This window comes from Vigna unguiculata, chromosome 11, assembly GCF_037176805.1.
Source record: "Vigna unguiculata cultivar grain cowpea cultivar isolate G323 ecotype 2 chromosome 11, ASM3717680v1, whole genome shotgun sequence".
NCBI lineage: Eukaryota > Viridiplantae > Streptophyta > Magnoliopsida > Fabales > Fabaceae > Vigna > Vigna unguiculata.
The window spans coordinates 5,370,181-5,390,249 of NC_140802.1; the positions used below are offsets into that span (position 1 = coordinate 5,370,181).

General features: G+C 31.8%; 1 protein-coding gene and 1 pseudogene across 2 annotated transcripts; one reads left to right on the top strand and one right to left on the bottom strand.

The window, feature by feature from the left end:
• Positions 1-6,311: 6,311 nt before the first annotated feature.
• On the top strand, positions 6,312-8,998 carry LOC114169960 (embryonic abundant protein VF30.1-like). Its single transcript, XM_028055371.2, has 3 exons — positions 6,312-6,401; positions 6,991-7,096; positions 8,193-8,998. Exons 1-3 carry the CDS (start codon positions 6,363-6,365, stop codon positions 8,843-8,845), a joined length of 798 nt encoding a protein of 265 aa, XP_027911172.1. The 5' UTR covers positions 6,312-6,362; the 3' UTR covers positions 8,846-8,998.
• Positions 8,999-11,609: 2,611 nt separating this feature from the next.
• On the bottom strand, positions 11,610-18,332 carry LOC114168169 (uncharacterized; annotated as a pseudogene). Its single transcript, XR_014986501.1, has 8 exons — positions 17,875-18,332; positions 17,217-17,294; positions 17,055-17,135; positions 14,897-15,051; positions 13,504-14,804; positions 13,151-13,270; positions 12,203-12,397; positions 11,610-11,767 (listed from the first exon to the last, which is right to left on the bottom strand). The product of XR_014986501.1 is annotated as an uncharacterized LOC114168169 (transcript).
• Positions 18,333-20,069: the final 1,737 nt, after the last annotated feature.

A 20,069-nucleotide genomic window follows, 5' to 3' on the forward strand; every position in this document is an offset into this window, starting at 1 on the left:
ATTTTTTATATCTTTAAAATTCTCTGATAAATCGAAAGTAGTGATCATATATGTTTAGGTAAGTTCTTGGATAATTTATCAATTTGGAAGTCTAAGATTTGGTCAGATCTGAACGACCAAGACAATACACAATCTCTAATCTTAACCAAAATATTTGAGATAGAAAAATAATAAATATTAACTAAAATTAGTGACCAAAAATAATTATCACCGTTAATAACTGAATCAACGACCAAATTTTATTTTTTAAATTAATAATCGAAATAACTAAATTTTCAATCACAAAAATCAATAATTAGATGAGTCACTACTAATTTATTTTTTAATAAAAAAAGTTAACACGTTCAAATTTTAGGTATGAGAGTTCAAATTCTCGATCTCCCATATGGAAATGGTTTTGAGCTCTGGGTTTGGAAATTCTCGATCTGGTTTAGGCTTGTTTGGATTATAAGCTATGGATTGGATTTCTAGAACTAAACTATGAAAACTAGGGTTATTGTATATTCAGGGATTACGAAATTTTCATTTTTTTTTGTTAGTTTTGTTTTTATATATTCTCTTTAGAATCTAATATACAGATTTAAAATCGTTTTTTTTCTTAATGATTTGTGTTTTTTTTTTTTTAATCTGTTAGGCGTGGTTTGAAGAAAGATGATCATCGGAGAAAAGGAAAGAGAGAGAAAGAGTTGTTGAAAAGTATTTGAACCGACCAAAGCTCGAATATTTTTGCTTTTGAATATACAGTTTTAATTTTAGTTTTCTGATTTGTAGATTATGACATATTTCCAAAAGTAATTAAAATTAAAGAATATAGTCATGACAAATATAGTTACCGAATCGGTCACTAAATTAGTCATTGTTCTAGTTACCAATTCCTTATTAAATCAGTCATTAATTTCAGTCACTAAATCAATCATTATGCATTAGTGACCAAAAAAATAGTGATAAAAATGAGTAGTTATTAAATTAGTCACTATTTTGATACTTTATACTTTTTCTTTGGCTCAAACAGTTTTGAAACACTTTCTAAATTATACCGATTTTTCCAATTGCTCAAATTATGACTCTCATTCAATCACTCATCTAAACCCATGAACAACATATAACATCACAATTTCACACTTTAACACTAAATAACACATTATCACACCATATCAACACATTCCAGTTAGATTGCGGTGTAGAGTACCGTAACATTACAATTTTTTTCGCATTCAACATGCAATATCTAACTCGATCATAAATTCACCACAACCAAGATACATGCTAGTTTCTCTTACCTAATGAAAGTGTTCAAACAGTTTGAGACAACAAAATGTCTTCAAACTCACAAAATATTCTACCTACACATAAAAACATCATAAATATAATCAAACTATATCATTATGATCATTAATCAGCAAAAATTCGTATTGAAGAGTAAGAGGGCACATACAAACCAAAAGAGAGTGCATGCAAAGAGATGACAAATTTGACTAAGGTGATAGCAAAAATCAATTTATTCAAATAAAAAAATTGATCAAATGGATGATGAAAAGAACTTGTTGAAGGAATCACTCCAACAATCTCAGACAAACCTTCAAACAGAAAGTGGGAAATAATAGAAAAAGGAAAAAAACTCTAAAAATAATCTAAAAATATTAGATGCTTCAAAATTAAAATAATAAAATTCGTTTATAATAAAATTATATATAATAAAACATTTTATTATTAAAATAATCAAATATCAATATTTTAAAAATATCATCCGTCCTAAAATATTATTTTCTAAATGTTATACAAAAATAATTAAATATAAAAGAAGATAAATAGTTATAAATTTCCATGATTTAAAAAAATTATTTAAAATTTATTATTGACATAATTTAAATAATAAATAAATGGTTTTGCTATTTAACATGAGAAGTAATGATTGTGAGTACATTTTATTTTCTAAATTGCGTGAGTCAAATCCTGAAGAAAAATTCTTGAAAAAGCTCGTTACAGAGAATGCACCTTATTATTACCTTTTTAACATTTTCAAGTATGATTTGTGATAAATAAATATCTTCTATTTATTTTAAATATATTTGGATGAGTTTCTTTACTATTTTTTAAAAATATAAAATTTAAATTAAATGTTTATAATTTAATATATATATGTTTATAATTATATATATATATATATATATATATGAGTCTTTGGTTAAACAGTGATGGCTATATATGAGTCTTTGGTTGAACAGTGGTGGCGGCTGTGAGGAGGCTGCAAATATGGCAGAGCTAGGCGGTGATAGTAACAAACAAATTAAATGACAATTAATAAGGAAAAATACAATATAATTCCCTTATTTTACATGTATATACGTGTGTTATAAAATATATATATATATATATATATATATATATATATATATATATATATATATATATATGCAGATTAAATGTTTTAGCTTGCAATTGTAAAATTGAATTGAGATATTTTGGTATTCGCCACTAAACTGTGATCATTATAAATAAATAAGCAAAACTGAAGCTGTTTAAATAAATTAAAATAGGTTAAATTATATCTTTGATTTTTATTTTTGTAACAATATATTAATTTTTATTTTTCTATTAAAAAATTTAATACAATCAAATTCTTTCGATTAGTGATATAATAACAGCGTTGGGATATTCACGGCATAATTTTTTTTGTTTAGCCCGCTGGCTCCAACAATTATGGTCTTAGATCAACGTTAGCCTACAGTGTTCCGTTGAAATTGACTATGTTGTCATCAATTCCAGATTCTAAAACAAAAACAAGATAAGTATGAATTCTTTTATAATTGTTTTCGAGCATTCAACAGTTTTACATGTTTTATACGGTTAGAAGAGCATGCCGCCAAGAAGAATTTAAATATTCTTTTCTTTTTAAACTTTTTAAGATGTTTTCTAAAAGTAAAATGATGTTGAAGTACGGAGTTTTAAAGTGAATAGTTGTTCAAGATGATCGACACAATGATATTATCTGAACGAATTTAGGGTTGTGACATTAACATTTTTATAGAAACATAAACGAGACTCTAATTAAACGAAAAATAAACAATTTAAAATGAATAATAACTGATAATTATTAGTCATTAAGATTTTTATTCAAAAGTTTTTTAGTGATAATTATAAAATGAAATTCTATTACTTAGAAGAATAAAGTTTTAATGACATAAATCATATTACTGACATAGAAATATATAATGCTACAAATAAAAGCAGCTTTGCCAAATAATCTTAATGCAGATAAAGACGATATCATTGATATGAGAAATAATAATAGGAATCGATCTAAATCTTATGTGGAGAATTTTGATGATTCATTTGCAGGATTGTTGTTAATATTCGAACCTCAAGATTATTATGTACAGATTTCAATTTGGTCTCTACTCCATGGGTCAGTTTTGGTCTATTTTTTATAAAGCTCTTTTTTGGGGTCTCAAATAAGAGGGCTAAAAAAAAACTCCAACTCCCAACGTTTCCTTTTTAGTGGGTTAGAGCTAGGGCTAAAATGGGTTAGGTTCCCCAAATAATACTACATTAAGTCAGAGTCAAAGATCAAGTCAAGCGACTCAGACGGGTTCGAAAACCCAAACAGGCCCGACGAGCTAAATATGTCCAATCATCCGGACAAGTCTGAAGCCTTATACGGGCTCGACGACCCAGACGAGCCCTAAGGCCCGAAGACCCAAATCGGTCTAACAAACTAGACGGGTCTGAAGACCTAGACGTGCCTGATGACACCGAGAGGCATGACAACCCGGACGGGCCTGACAACTCGGACAAGCACAATGACCTGGACGGGCCTGACGAACCGAACGGGCTGGATGATCCAAACGAGCACGACGACCCGGACGGGCCTGATGATCTGAGTAAGCCAGACGACCCGGACCAGCACAATGATCTGGACTGGCCGAACGACCCCGATGACCCGGACGAGACCAACTAGTTGAACAGGCCCAACGGTTTGGCCATGCCCAATGCTCCGGACGAGCCTGATAATCCAGACGGGCACGACGACAAGGATGGGCCCAACGACCAGGACGAGCCCGGCGACATGGAAGGGCCTGACGACCCGCACGGGCCCGACCAATCGGACGTTCTGGACAACCCGAACTAGCCCGAAGACTCGGACGGCCCGACGACCCGGGCGGGCCTGACGGACATGACGACCTGGACGAACTCGACGATCCAAACGGGCCCGATGACCTGGACGGGCCCGATGACCCGGATGGACACGACGACCGGACAGGCTCGACGACCGGACAGGCTAGACAACTTGGACGAGCCCGATGACCTTGAAGGGTCTGATGACCTGGACAAGATCGACTACCTGGACGGGCCCGACAGGTTGTAGTTGTCGGGCCCGTTCGGGTCGTCAAAGCCTTCTGGATTTTTGGGCCCGTCCGGAACATTGGGCCAGCCAAATTGTTGGGCTCGTCCGTTTAGTCGGTCTCGTCCGAATCGTCGAACCACTCTGAATCATTGTGTCTTTATGTGTCGTCGAGCTTGTTCGGGTCGTCGGGCATGTTCGGATCTTTGGACCCGTTCGGGTCATTAGGTTCGTTTGGATCGTCGGGCTCGTTTGGGTCGTCGAACCCATCTACATCGTCGGGCTCGTCTGGGTCGTAAGGCACGTCCGGGTCGTCGGTCCCGTCTGGGTCTTTGGGCCCGTCCAAGTTGTCGAGCCCGTCCGTGTCGTCTAGCCCGTCCAGGTCGTTGCACTCGTCTGGGTCGTTGGGCCTGTCTATGTAGCCGCACACGTCCGGGTCGTCAGGCTCATCTAGGTCGTCGCACACGTCCGGGTCGTTGGGACCGTCCGGGTCGTCGGACTCGTTCAGGTCGTCGGGCTCGTTCAGGTCGTCACACAAGTCCATGTCTTCTAGCCCGTCCATGTCGTCTAGCTCGTCCAAGTCATCGCGCTCGTCCGGGTCATCGGGTCTGTCCGATTCGTTTGGCTTGTCCGAATCGTCGAGCCCAATCGGATAATTGTGCCCAACCGTATCCTCGGTCTCGTTCAGATCGTCGAGCATGATCGAGTCGTCAGGCCTATTCGAGCGTCGGAGCCGTTTGGGTCGTTGGACTCGTCTGGGTCGTCGAGCTTGTTTGGGTCGTCGTGTTTTTTGGGATCGTCGGGCAGGTCTGTGTCATTGGGCCTATTCGGGTCGTCATGCTTGTCCGGATTGTTGGCTTGTCCCACAGATAATAATATATTTTAAAAAATAATATATTTTTCATGTTGAAGATAAAAGCCCCTAGGTTGGCCTTGACCCACAAGGCTTTTGTAAGGTTTTTGGCCCTATGGACTTTTTTGATGGGATTTTTTTTCAGCGTGGACTTTTTTGGTCCTAGCCCACATAAGTTAGGACCAAGTCTTATGGACTGGACCAAATTGACACCTCTATCGTCTCCCAAATAACTATTATAGGCTTTATTTGAATTGGATCATAAATTTATCTACAGCAATTGTGACACTTTTTTAATAATATACAAGTACTCAAACAGGAAAAAAGAATGACAAATTCTTTCTTTCTTTCTTTTCTTTTTGTCGGCAAAAATATGTAACATATATATAATATAATATTTGAAATACTCCACCTTTATACTCAGTTACAAGATTACCAAAATATGGAAGACCTTAAAATTTGTACTTAATCAAAAAATTTACAAAAATTGTACTCTTCCATAATAAAACTTCCGCTGACTATAGTATATAACCAGATAACTTACTAAAAAGAAAATACAACACATTGATATGCTAATATACTATAATAGAACAAAAATCTTCTACTAAAAGTTCACTTTACAAAATTTATCTTCGTGTACATACCTGTAAAGAGTTTTTTATCTTATTTAAACACCTACAATTTAATAACTTTGGAATGAGCGTTGTTAAATATGTAATGATATGACTTTGTAAATATCACTTTATTTTTAATATTTAGTGAAAATGCAGAAAAAACATACTCTTAGTAGATAAATGTTTAGTGGCCACCTGCCAAAACCCATATCACTTTATTTTTAATATTTAGTGAAAATGCAGAAAAAACATACTCTTAGTAGATAAATGTTTATGTTTCAAATTAGTGTTTTTTTTTTCTTCATATTAATTGCAGTGGTAGTTGTCACATTTCGTTGTGGTGTGCTGGGATTAGTTTCTGGTTGGCAAGTGGTCAGAGCTGAATAAAAAATAATAGTTGCCATAATTGATAGATGATGACACTATTTTATATTCTTCTTGTTGAAAAATGATAACACACAATTATTTCAAAGGTGGCTATTGTCAACTGGATTCACTATATATATACTACAAACTCAATTATAGGTTTCCATAATCTCACTTCAAAGCAAAAATGGAGTTTGGACATCTAATCATTTTAGCTTTTTTATGTGTAAGCTATTTTCTCCATATCTTTGCTAGTTTCATCATTTTACATTGCTTTAACTTCATCATTTTACATGCTTTTCAAGAATGCATGATCTTCATCATCGTAAAAAAAAAAGTCTCTCACAAACCCTAACCTATCAGCCACACAACATAAATATATGATCGGTTATGGTTTCACCTAATGAAAGAGACCTTCTGTGATTATCAAGAAACTCGTTTTCAGATTTGGTTAAAGTACAATTATGAGCTTTTCTTTATGATTTTGATAATTTCAAAGAAAAAATAAATCGGCTTGTAAGGTAAAATTTGTATGCATATTCATCTTGTGTGTGGGTATAGAAATAGGTGGTCTGTTAGCGGTGGAACAGAATGTGCAAGAAAGTTCGTTAGAATAGACTTTAAACTGACTCTAATACCATATTAGAAGTGGACTTTAGCCTAACTCAACCCCACAAAACCGATTTATTATATATTATGAAATTATTTTATCTTTAATCGATGTGAGACTTTTAATAAAGAAAAGGTTTTTGTTATCGTATATCACTTTGAACCTGTTGTAACACTTATGTTACTTTAAACATTTTCTGTTGCAGCTGACACTCAGAAACATCGATGCCTCGCAATCTGCCGAAGATTATTGGCATTCTGTTTTTCCAAACACTTCAGTGCCGGAGCCTCTCCATGATCTAGTGTGGCCTCGTAAGTTACACCAATTATTATCAAAATATGTTCAATCTTGTTGCACTGTAAATAACTTTTTTTATATATAAGTAGGACAAATTTGTCCACAAATTACGAAAATAGATAAATCAAAACAAAAAATTATTTGTCATGAACTAAATCATGTAGACTCATGATAAAATTTTGAAAAAGTGAAATCCTTATAAATCATGACGATTTTTTGTACAAAAATTGTTAGGAGTCATCAATTTGTACAGAAATTGTTAGTAGTCATGACACTTTTTGTACATATAGAAGTTGTCATGATTTTTGTATAATTTTTTTTAAAAATTGTGTAGATTCCACACAACTTAAACTTTGACCGCTTTTTTGTATTTGAGGGTCTATTTGAAGTTAAATCTGTAAATATATGTTTGTTAATTTTTTTTTTTTGTCAAATAAAAAGGAAGACGACATTACAGGTGAAGTCGTCCTCCACCAAGCTAGTTTCTCTTTTCTTTTTCGAAAAAGCAATATCATCCTTACATAAGACAGTTTCTATGGGGAGAAATGAAGTCATCCTCACATGACGACTTCACTTTTCAATTTTTTTTATATATAATTAATAAATTTTGATTATTTTTTAATTTAAACGGATTGGACGAATAAATAAAAAAAAAATTAATGGAATAAAAGTGAAAAAAAAAATTATATATATATATATATATATATATATATATATATATATATATAACTGCAATGTACACAAAAATAAAACTGAAAAATTAAAAAAAATGAATAGTGAAGTCTTCAGATTAGAGGACGACTTTACTTTTCAAATAACAGAAACTGTTCTATGTAAGGATGACATTGCTCTTACCGATCGGGTAGAGGGCGACTTCACCTGTAATGTTGTCTTCCACCCTGACGACTTAACTCAATTTTGAAAAAAAATATTCAACCGATCCTATTTTACAATTTTGTAGTCAAACATATCCTGAAATAAAAAAAATAAAAAAAAAAAACAAACAGACTTTGATCAATAATATTTAGGCAAATTTGCCTCTAAAAAAACTTTCATGAATAAGAATGTGATGAGGAAGATTTGCATGGTTGTTGATGTTCGTATATGCAGCAAAGAAAAGCAATTTGCCGATCAAGGTGAACGAAGAGAAGCAGTATTGGACTCTGTTTTTCGAACACGACCTTCATCCTGGGAAGATGATGCATCTGGGTCTTCACAACTATTCTGATACCAACCCATCCACAAGAACAACAAGCCAACCTTTCGGAGCATGGTTACAGGCAAAACTATCAGAGAACTATAGTCTCGATGAGGTTTGTGGGAAAACAGCAGGTAAAGGAGAGCACAAGTTCTGTGCAGCATCGTTGGAATCAATGGTGGGTTCTGCCATTTCAAAGCTTGGGAAGAACATCAGGGTGGTTTCAAGTTCCTTCGACGAGAAGCACGATCGATACAGTGTTGAGGAAGTGAAGAAAGTTGGAGAAAAAGCTGTGATGTGTCACAGGCTGAACTTTGAAAAGGTTGTGTTCTATTGCCACCAAGTGAATGCTACGATAACTTACATGGTTCCATTGGTGGCCTCTGATGGAGCTAAGGCTAAGGCACTAACCATTTGCCACCATGACACAAGAGGCATGGATCCTGTTGTGCTTTATCAAGTTCTCAGAGTCAAGCCTGGAACTGTTCCTGTTTGCCATTTTGTTGGCAACAAGACTCTTGCTTGGGTACCAAATCTAGGCACCAAGGAATCTTGTTCTGCCTAGATGTTATTATATATGTAAACATGTTTCATCTGTGTTGGTTTGTTTGAACAATAATGAAGTACTTTCATGTGGGTGTTCATGTTGTAACATGGGCTGTGTTCAAGTGACGTGTATGCATATGAAATAAATTATTGCACTTTTAACCTAGTTAAAGCCTTGCTTTTTTATAGAGGAAAATTTGTTTATTAAATTATGAAAGTGGTGTCATTTTAAAAAGAAAAATTGAAATTGAACAAGTTGTATTTGACTTCAGATTCTTTATTGATTTTTCTTATGTTGTCCTCTGCTGAGCATTAAAAATACATTGTATTGATATTTTAAATATATTTTTAATATATTTTAAAACATCAAAATTAGTGATAATCAGTGATGTATTATGAAGGCACAATAGAATAACAACAAAAAAAATTCAAATTTGTCGGATTTCATGTGTATATGCATATGAAGTAATTTCATGTGTTTCAAATAAATTAATACACTTTTAACCTGGTTAAAGCCCTGTTTTTTTTACAGAGGGAAAGTGATGTAATTTAAAAAAAAATGAAATTGAACAAGTTATTGGATGTCACATGACTTTATAAGAAATAATTTGTTATTTCAAATAATTAAATTTTAACAACTTTTTTTTATAATTTGATATATATGTCATCTTTTAAATAATTTTGAAATATAAAAAATAAAAAAAATTATTTAAAAAATATCACTTCAAATTATAATAAAAAATTATCAAAATTTAATTATTAAAAAATTATTTTTTTATAACATGATCATCCCGACACATAACCACGTCTTTATTTTTAAAAAAAATTATTTTTTGACTACTAAATTTTGACAACTTTCTGTTACAATCTTATGTGGCATTTTCTAAGTAATTTTCATTTTTTCTATTTTTTTATTCTCAATATTTCAAAATCACTTAAAAAATGACACATCATATTATAAAAATAATTATCAATATTTAATAGTCAAAATATTATTATTCTTTTAAAAAAATTAAAAAAGTCGTGGTGCTGTGAAGACACACCTTCAAATCAAATCTAGCGAATAGTTCCATATTTACGTGAGTTCTGTTTTATGAAATCGTGCCATCTTAATTCAACGAGGACAACTTCAAAATGTTTTAAATATTTACAGTATTTTTTAAATTTTAAAAGTAAATTATCTTAATGAAAAAACTAGAATGAGAGACTTGTGTGTCTTATTTATTATTATGTTGTTAGCACAAAGCCTGGGATGCATATTTCAATTTGATAATGGTGTTAAAGTGTAGTGTTTGATTCAAATTTTTCTTTATATAAGACGACAAAGATAAGGGCAACTGATTGAAAATTTTCATTTTTTTAAACTCTAAAATAGGACAATTATAAACATACACCTTTTCATCTTCATACACCTGTATAACAGCTAATAAATAATTAATATTTTTATACTTTATTTATCTTAACTTATTTTATATTTTAAAATAAAAATACTTGTTTGTTGATGTTGAATGGGGTGTAAAATAAAAATGTGATGTTTATGTATTATTATCCTAAAAAATATATTTAAGTAGTAATGTATCTAGTTTTATTTGTTTTTAATAATGATATTTTGATACTCAAAATTTTTATATTCTTTTGACATTATTTGTTTTTTCAATTTTTCTTTTTATTTTTTTACAAATATAAAAATGTACTTTTTTATGATTATTTTATTTTTACTTAAATCAAATTACCTTTTCCTCGTTTATATATATGAAATGTGAAATAATTAAAAGCTTTTGTAATCCTGAACAAGATATCATTTATGACATACATATTTAAATCTAAATAAATATATACTTTTATAAGTGGTGTTAATTTAAAGCATTTTAATTTAAAATAATTAGATGAAAGGTATCCAAATATCTGATGCAACATCATAATGTATAAATAGTTATAGTATTAACATTTCACCACAAATAAATATATATATATATATATATATATATATATATATATATATATATATATATATATATATATATATAAACATTATATCCAAATATGTAACATTTACATAACTATTTTTTTAATATATATTTTTTAAAATTTTATTTTGTATCCTATTAACAAATTTGAACTGAAGATTCATAAGAGCATTCTCCTTATTTATGCCACATCATTTCCTTGTCAAAGAAACTTACATAAGTAAACATATTTCTCTTATATTTTCACCTTGAAAAATGTTTTTTTAACGGTAGATGACAACTCATTTTTAAGAATATTGTAGTTATTAAAAAATATTAACTTTTATATTTGTAAACAAAAATAGATGTAAAATAAGTGTAAAAGTTGGATATCAAAATAATAATAACACCAATTATAATCTCGTCATACATTCACTTAAAAATTTTCCAACACTAATTTTTTCTTGGAAATTACATTTCACACATTTTTACAAATGGTTAAAAAACATCCCTCAATTATATTATTCATTTTATTTGTACACTGTAGTTTTTGTCACTCATTTTTTATTCCAATTTTAAAATAAAAACGAATCACAGTTTAAAGCATTTCTTATAAATCCAAAAATTAAATAGAGTTAAATTAAATGTTCAACCATTTAAAAGTTAAATAGATTTAAATGTTAACAAGTATTGACACCGTAATATTCAAACAATATACTACCTAATGATATTAACAAATAATTATCAAAACAATGCTCTGTTTTAACATCAAATTCATCAATTTATAGCCCAGTACAGCCAGTGGAAATTCAAATGGATTTGCATACATTGTTCAGCTTTATGTACCAGGAGGCATTCAACACGATGCTGGATCCCAACACGATACTTGCAATGGCGGCTGCGGTGGCAACAGCGGCGGCGGCCATCACGATAACCAGGGCGCTCCAGAACGACAAAGATGTCCATCCTATAAATACCCAGTTGAGATATCATACCTGAAGAAGAGCCAATGCTCAACATTAACGGAACAACTTTTTTAATTGAGCATAGTTAGTGTTACAAGTAAATTACAATAGCATCATACAAGAAGAAACAAAATTCAATGGACATAACAAAGAATGCAATACATGATGACACCATGGATTGAATTTCAATCTGTTCTCAGTTTAGAGAGACGGTTTGAAAACAAGAGAAACACAGAAATGTATCTATTTTCCCAGCACCAGTATAGAACAGTTAGGAACTGGATATAACCAACTTCTAAAATACCAATGGCATAATCCATTTGGAATAAGTAATTGATAAATGAAAATAAAAAAATAAAAAAAGCCATGCAGCTTTGTATCAGTTAATAACAGCTAAGTACAGCAAAAATACTAGAACAATAAATAAAATATTCTACCAAAAACTGCAAGAGATTTTAATCTTACTTGATTCGCAAGTCAATATGTTCCTGAATACCAAAGCCAAAGCACCCAGTATCACTGAAGTTTCTTCGCAGAAGTTCATATTCCTTCACCTTCAATCCACTCTCCAGAAGCTGCATTGCCTTTGTCACCTTTAACAGTTACAGCATGCAATCTTTTCATTTCGTCTGATACCGAAAGAACGGACAGTGTATCTAGCTGTCAACAACAATTAAGATATAAATGATCAGAGAACAGCTAGTTGCAACTAAAAGAATTGTTGTCATTTTAAAGGTGGGCAAACAAGGTGTGCCCCCCAATACAACTTATACTAGCTTAAAAAAAATTGTGAGATTTTAGAAGCATTTATCTATAATTTTACATTTTGTGTTGAAATTTTAAACACCACCCTAGAATATTTAATTATTGGATACTTCAGTTTCAACCCCATTACCCTAATTCCCCTAAAAGAATCATATTACCCGAATATATTCAATTTTGATACATTAATTTCAATTTATGTTTGCATTATTTTAAGAAATTTAATTACACTAAGAGAAACTCATACGTACACAACATTGGAAATCTATGACAAGGTTTAGTATTGAAAAATATCCTAATATGAATTCAAGATCTCATAAAACTCTTTAAAATTTCAATTTCTTTTGTGAATTCAAAAGTGAGGGGGAGAGAAAATAGGCCCCCACGAATTGCCCGTCAAATTCCAAACAGAAAATCCAGTATTACCTGCTTCTATAAATACTCTACAAATGGATGCATAGCAGAATCCAGGAGTAAACCGCATAAAACAAATAAAATTGTATAATAGTCTTTTTAGGCATTTGAAGTTTTGAAGGTCTTGAAACACTATTTTCTTACACTCTAGTAAATATGCTAGTATTAACACATACTAAAAAAAAAAATAGTATAATCTACGCCAAGTAACACTAATAATCCAGGAAAAAAAATTACTTTAGCTTAGCTGCTCTTGCTTTTTTTTAACTTTCCTCTTAAAGGCAGTTGGATTTAGCAATCTCTTGAAGGGGAATACAGGTAGTCCCCGAAGTGTCCTTCGCTTCAGTTTCAATGCACCTGGAGATAATGAAAATATACCTGATGATTATACCCACAAAACGTACAATGCAAACATACTAGATACTATGCACATACAGGGGAGCTAAGACGAACAGCATTATTAAGAAACGAAATGAAATTAATAATAGTTTAATACTAATACTTGAACTTCTTTGAAGGAAAGCACCAAGGTAACATATAGCTTTCAACAAACAACCCAGATAAAGACATCAGTCAATGAGTGAGGGTACCTGATACACGATGAACTGGGGCTAATTGATCGGATTCGGTGATCACTTCACCGAGCTCTTTATCTTTCATTGCAACATCTGGACTTAAATGGCTGGCAGCTTTGGAATTATCTTCCATTTCCATCTCATCATAAGATTCTAGCTGTTGCTTCTCGTGTTCAACTGCCTCATGCCGTTTCACAAACTGTTTACCCTCCATTGAAGTATCAGAAATAGATGTTTTTAAATCTTCATTTGGCAAAGCTGCATGAATCTTGCCGGCCTCATTTAAATTAATATCAGAACTTTTGTCATTGTAGTGTTTATCATGAATCGGTGCAGGAATAATAGTATCAAAGATTTCTACTTCATGAACAATATCATGTGCCTCTTGTGAAGAACCAGAAAGTTCGTTTTCATGTAGTTTTAGAGGATTCAATGTATTGCTTGAGATGCTTAAGTTTGATTCAGAATCAAATGCTTTCGCTTCAAACGGGATGAGATCAACATTTGAATCAGTAGAACTTCTTTGTTTCAACTTTGTGGCATTTGTCGAAATGTCCATCTCCATAGAATTGAAAGCTTTAGTAGTTCCACCGTGTATATTTTTCTCCAAACAATCGTCATTTTGTTTCTGTGATTGGGAGATTTCACCTTGCTCAGGACAAACATCAAGCTTATCAGGTTGCACCAGTAAGTTGTTAGGCATAGGAGTTGACTGATTTAATTTTTTGGCAACCGAAAGGAAGTTTATTTTATCATCAGGGAAGGTAGAGTCAAGGGCAGTCGGAATGTTTATCTCCTTAAAATTGACATTAGATATTCCATTATGCATAGTTTTCTCAATAATATCATCACGGTTCAAACTGTAACCATTTGCTATATCATCTGACAAGGTGTTTTCATCTTGCTCACGACAAATATCAAGTATGTTGGACTGCTCAGTGAAACTGTTAGGTATGGTTGCTGACTGATCTAGGTTTTTGGTAACAGGTGGGGAGTTTATTTTATTGTATAAACAAGCAGGTAAAACATTGTTTGCAGGTAACATATTCTTGATTTCAAAACCATTGGATGGAAGGCTATTGACCACTGAAGTAGAGTCTATGGCTTTTTCAGTTTTTGATGCTTTACAAGAGACCAAAGAAGATTTGTGCACGTCATTCAACAGGATATCACCTTCACCACTGGAGATAGGATTCCACTGTAATAACTCTTGATACCGATCTTCCTTGGAATGATTTGCATCTGTTGATAAAACTTCTACTCTTATTGCATCTTTATAAAATCGTTTTTTCCTTAAAGAATTACCTAAAAGAATCCTGCAAACAATTCAAATGATATTCAAGACATCTTAAACATTGCGCACCTCCAGACCCAAACACAATAGAGGATATTTTAGCAAATTCCATACCTACAGTTTTTAGAAATAGCAGCATTAGCCCGTTCCTTGGAGAGTCCAAACAATGACAACAAGTTGGCAACATCACAAGGTCCTCTGAGCTCATTCACAGTAGGAGCAGCACTTGAAAATACAATATTGTGTCTCCGAGTCCAGTCCACCAACAACTACATATTTGTTTAACCAGTGTAAGTTTGCAGACATGTCTTGAATAACCATGTAGTTAATAGCAGAGTAGCCACCTACCCAAAACCATATAGTGGGATAGTGATAGCAGAATGACCACTATTTTTGATCCATATGTGTGTGCGTGTACTGATAACTAAAGAAAAACACCTAAACCTTAATACATCTTCTGATTAAATTTAATAACCAAGAGGTCCAGAACTCAGCAGCAAAAGCTGCAACAAAACAACCAATAACCAATCCCAAAACAGCAAAAACTAATCACTGTGTCCAAAAACAACCAAGTAATGAAACTAAATAAGCTTTAACTGTACAAAACCAAAGCAAAACAACCAATCTAAATTCTAAAAGCATCCAAACATTATCTTCAGCTGCAATGTCAAGCATTTCATCCTCATCTAACTCTATACATGAAGCATACAAGAAAACTGAAGAATTTGGGCTTGTAATAGTTTTACATTTCTATCCTCAATGAAAACATTGATCCTAATTCAGAAATGTTGCCACCTTAAGGTGGTCAGTGCGCTCTTGTGCGATGTTGGTGCTATTCCACACTATCAAGTACATAAAAAGGAGTTTGGACATCTAGTCCTTTCAGTTTTTTTATGTGTAAGCTATTTTCCTCCATATATTTGCTAGTTTCATCATTTTACATTGTTTTAACTTCATCATTTTACATGCTTGTCAAGAACTGTCCAAACTCCATTTGTTCATGTGCAATGTTGACACTATTGCGCACTATCATAAGCAAAATCCAGCAATGGGGTAATGAGAATAGTAAGACCAAAAGGTAATGAGGATCAAAACAAATTTTGTTGTAAAATCTTACCGGGATATTTTCATTATATAAACAAACTTCACTACAAGAACCAACAGGCTCCTTCTAGTCCACTAGGAATCTCTTTACCTATAATGTCCACACTTGCACAATCAATGATAATTATTAAGTACATGTTGATTCAATCACATATAGCATCTACAACAAGCTTGTCTAGTAACGTGCTTAACAGACTCCTGCTTAAGCCTGATCATTTATCAATCAATCTATTCTACTTCGGAGCCCTTGCTTATAAATACAGAAGTTGATTCCACACATTTAAAAACACAAACTCTATAAGTACATAAATTCAATTAAAAACACACAAGCTTCCCTAGTTAGTAGAACAAAAGTCAAAGACATCATCTATCAAATCTTAACAATCTATCCCTACAAAACACATCCACTCAACTCTAAAAATAAGAACCATTGTAACAAACACTCAAAGGCAAGACATGTGTGTTTGACAGGGTCAAAGGATTTAAAAGACATTGGGGTGTTACAATGCAAGAATGAAGATGTTAAAAAAAATAATGAGCAGCGAGAAAGTTATCTGTCTATACATTAAATAAACCATACACTAAAATCTCATAATAGCAATCCTCTCGTCATCTCATAAGCCCCTATAGTTATCATCCTGCTATCTATCACTTGTAAGCCTTAGACTCCTCGTGAATTTGAAGAGCTAGAGGCTTGTATGAGTAAATGAGTAAATTGATGCACTGTGTTATTTTCTTTTGGCTATAAACTGAGCAGAGGTTCTTTGCAACCTCTAAATGAGCTAGGTCAGCAGTTAGTAAATAAACATACTCCTCAATTCCCAACAGTTAAATTTTACAATTTTATTTCTTCTACATGTTTGCAATGTGAGCATACCATATGATATACCCTTAATGTAGAGTGGATAGGTGGGTGAATTAGCAAGAAACCAGGTGTCTAATCTCTATAATTCAAAGCCTTTAATTTTGACAACACTAGCAAGCTTGAGCATGAAGTAATTCTATTAATCAGACACCATGAAATTTGTTAAGAAACCATACATATAAAAATAAATTGGAAACAATAAAAAAAATCAATTATGTAAAAATGAAGTAAACAAATCAAACACCAAATATGATCTAATCTTTTAATAATTGAGACGAGTATATTGGAAAAAAAAAAAATCACCTTAGCACCGGAAATTAACTGTCTCCTTTTTTGAATATCAGCAAACAAACCAGAATACGTGACTTCAAAACAAACCCCACGCTGCAATTAATAGGAGACCTTTTAATTATCACCTTCCTTTTTGGTTATAAGAAAATAAATGGTTAATAGTCAAGAACAAACCTGCATTGCTACTTTAACCATAGGCTGCTTCAACCTAAAGGGCAATTTAGCTGAAAAATCAATCGATATAATATCCACCTGCAATTGTTTTCAGTATCAGAGTTCAATATCTGAAGTTGGCCTTCCGTTAAAATAAAGAGTCAACATAAAGAATTTTGTAATAATCAACACCCACATTCGAAGGTTTCAGAACAGCAATCTAAAGGTTCCTTTTATAGCAATCTAAAGGGGTTTTTATAAGAAAAATATACATTAAACTTAACACACTGCTTGTTGATGTCCAATTATGTGCATAAGAACTGAAAATTGAAAACCACTACCAAACCATATTAAGGTTCAATTTTTTCTTCTTCTGAAAAAGAACATAATCTAAAACTTGAGTTTGTACTCTACCAACCAGTTAAAACATTATGTAACCAGCTATAAACATTAAAATAAAGGTCTGTATCAAAAAAAAAAATTAAACAAAAAAAAAAAAAACTCACAAGGAGTAAGAGAGAACAGAAAACACCAAGCACGGGTATTGACTACAGCAGTATTATCCCAATCTCAAAGGAAGCTGCATTTAACTGCTCTGCCTTCACAATTGAGTCGATAAAAGATCATCCAAGTTAAAGGAGATACAATTTATAAACTACCCATACTTTCAAAATCTCTAACGTCTGAGCAATGTAGAATTGAGGGCCTGGGCCTGGGCCTGGGTAGCGCTGTCTACGGTGAGACACGTGTACTGATGGAAGGGAGTGGAGAGTGGAACACCGAGGAGGGAGAGCGGTGAAGATTGGCGGAGAGGGAGAGAGAGGGAAGAACGTTGAGGAGATAGGAGAGGGGGAGAGGGGGAATGGAGCAACGGTGCTGATCGGACATGACGCCTTTGATGGTGCGGTTGTAAGCGATTCCGGTGTAACCCAACTCCATGGCCTTCACCGCAAGCCTGGTGCGGTTGCTTTGTTCGGCGACCTTGTTGGTGGGTGAGGGTTGGGGATAGGGAATGTTGAGATCGAAGTAACCCATGGTTGTTGTCGGAGATGCATCCACAGGGTTTGGCGGTGACCGTGAAACACTTCTCGGGCTGCAAAGAGAAGAATAAAATTGGAGGGTGAATCCAGGTCTTTTTCTTTTAGATTTTGTTTGTTTTCTTATTTATTTATATCTTCAAAATATATTAATTCTGGTAAATATAATGTATAATTTTTACTTTTGAAATTTTTGAAAAATTATATTTGCGGTTCTGATAAAATTTTGTAGTTTATTAAATATTCAATAAATTTAATTTTTTTAATTAAGTTTTTTTTGATAATTTGTTTTCTTTTTAAAGCGGATGGATGACTTAAAGATTAAGTTATTGACTTAATTATTATTTTTTCATCTATTTTGTATTTTATAATTTTATAATATTTAAATTTAATAATTTTTATATTTTTATATTTTAAATATTTTAATTAAAAATTATATTCTTTTAATTTTATGATAAAATAAAAAAAATTTATTAAATACTCAATTAAAAATTCTCAAATTTACATAATTAAATCTTAAAAATATATTTTTAAAATATAAAAAACTGTACAATATTTTGAAAAATGATCAAAAGTTATAAAATTTAAATAATTTTTGTATTATAAAATTTTTTAAATTGTATAATTCTAAAATTACTTTTTTCTTATGGATTTTATAAAGAAGTTGCAATTTTTTAATTATATAATTTAAAGTCATAGTTTACTCTTTAAAAATCTATAATTTAAAAAGGATAAAATCAGAAATTTGTTATATTAAAATGCAGGAAGAAATTTACGAAGATACACAAGAAGTATGTGAGCTCATACAAATGAGCCTTGGGCTTAAAAGCCCAGTCACATTAAGGGCTAATCTTCCTTCACTTTCCTTTATTGTCTTTCTGCACCACCATAAAATTTGTGATTCCCAAAGTTAAATTGACTCTTTTTTTTAATATATTTCAGAGTGAATATATTGAAAAATAAATAGAAACATTTAATTTGAAATATATTTTTTTTACATTTTGAATTAAATATTTCGAAAAATATTTTTGCATCTAAACATACCTTTTTAAAACATTTAATTGTGATTCCCAAAGTTAAATTGACTCTTTTTTTTTGTATTTTTCAGAGTGAATATCTTAAAAAATAAATAGAAACATTCAATTTGAAATATAATATTTTTACATTTTGAATTAAATATTTTTGCATCTAAACATACCTTTTTAAAACATTTAATTTAAATGTATTTTTTAAAATAGATAGTTCAAAATTTACTTTTTAAATATATTATTAAATTTCTGAAAATATATTCAAATTCAGAATTACTTTCCTGAAACAGTGAATCCGGAAGTTTCACAAGTTCTCATCACTGACATCTTGTATGGAGTGCATGAAGATAAAAAGGGAAGTACTGTTAGAAAAAGAAACCTAACATCACTGACAAAAATATTCTTCACATTTTCTTTGGCCTTTATATTTCTTCTGTTCGCCTTTAGATTCTTCCCTTTGTAACTCAACTCACATTAATAATTAATTGTTAAGTTGTGAACAAATTGAGAAGAAAAAACAAAACCAAATAATTTCTTTTATCTGATAAGAGTATTGTATAGTGATTAAACTAGTAATTATAAATAATAATGAAAAATAGATATGTTTACATTCTTTTTACAATAATAAAAAATCTATTAAACCATAAAATATTTTTTAATTATTGAAATAAGAAATATTAATGAACTATAAAATAGTTTTTTATAAAAATATAATTATAATAATAAATAATTTTTATAATTTTTTATTAGTAGAAAAGTGGACGACTTCAATCCAAAACCAGAACACTGAAATTTTGTTTACATAAGCC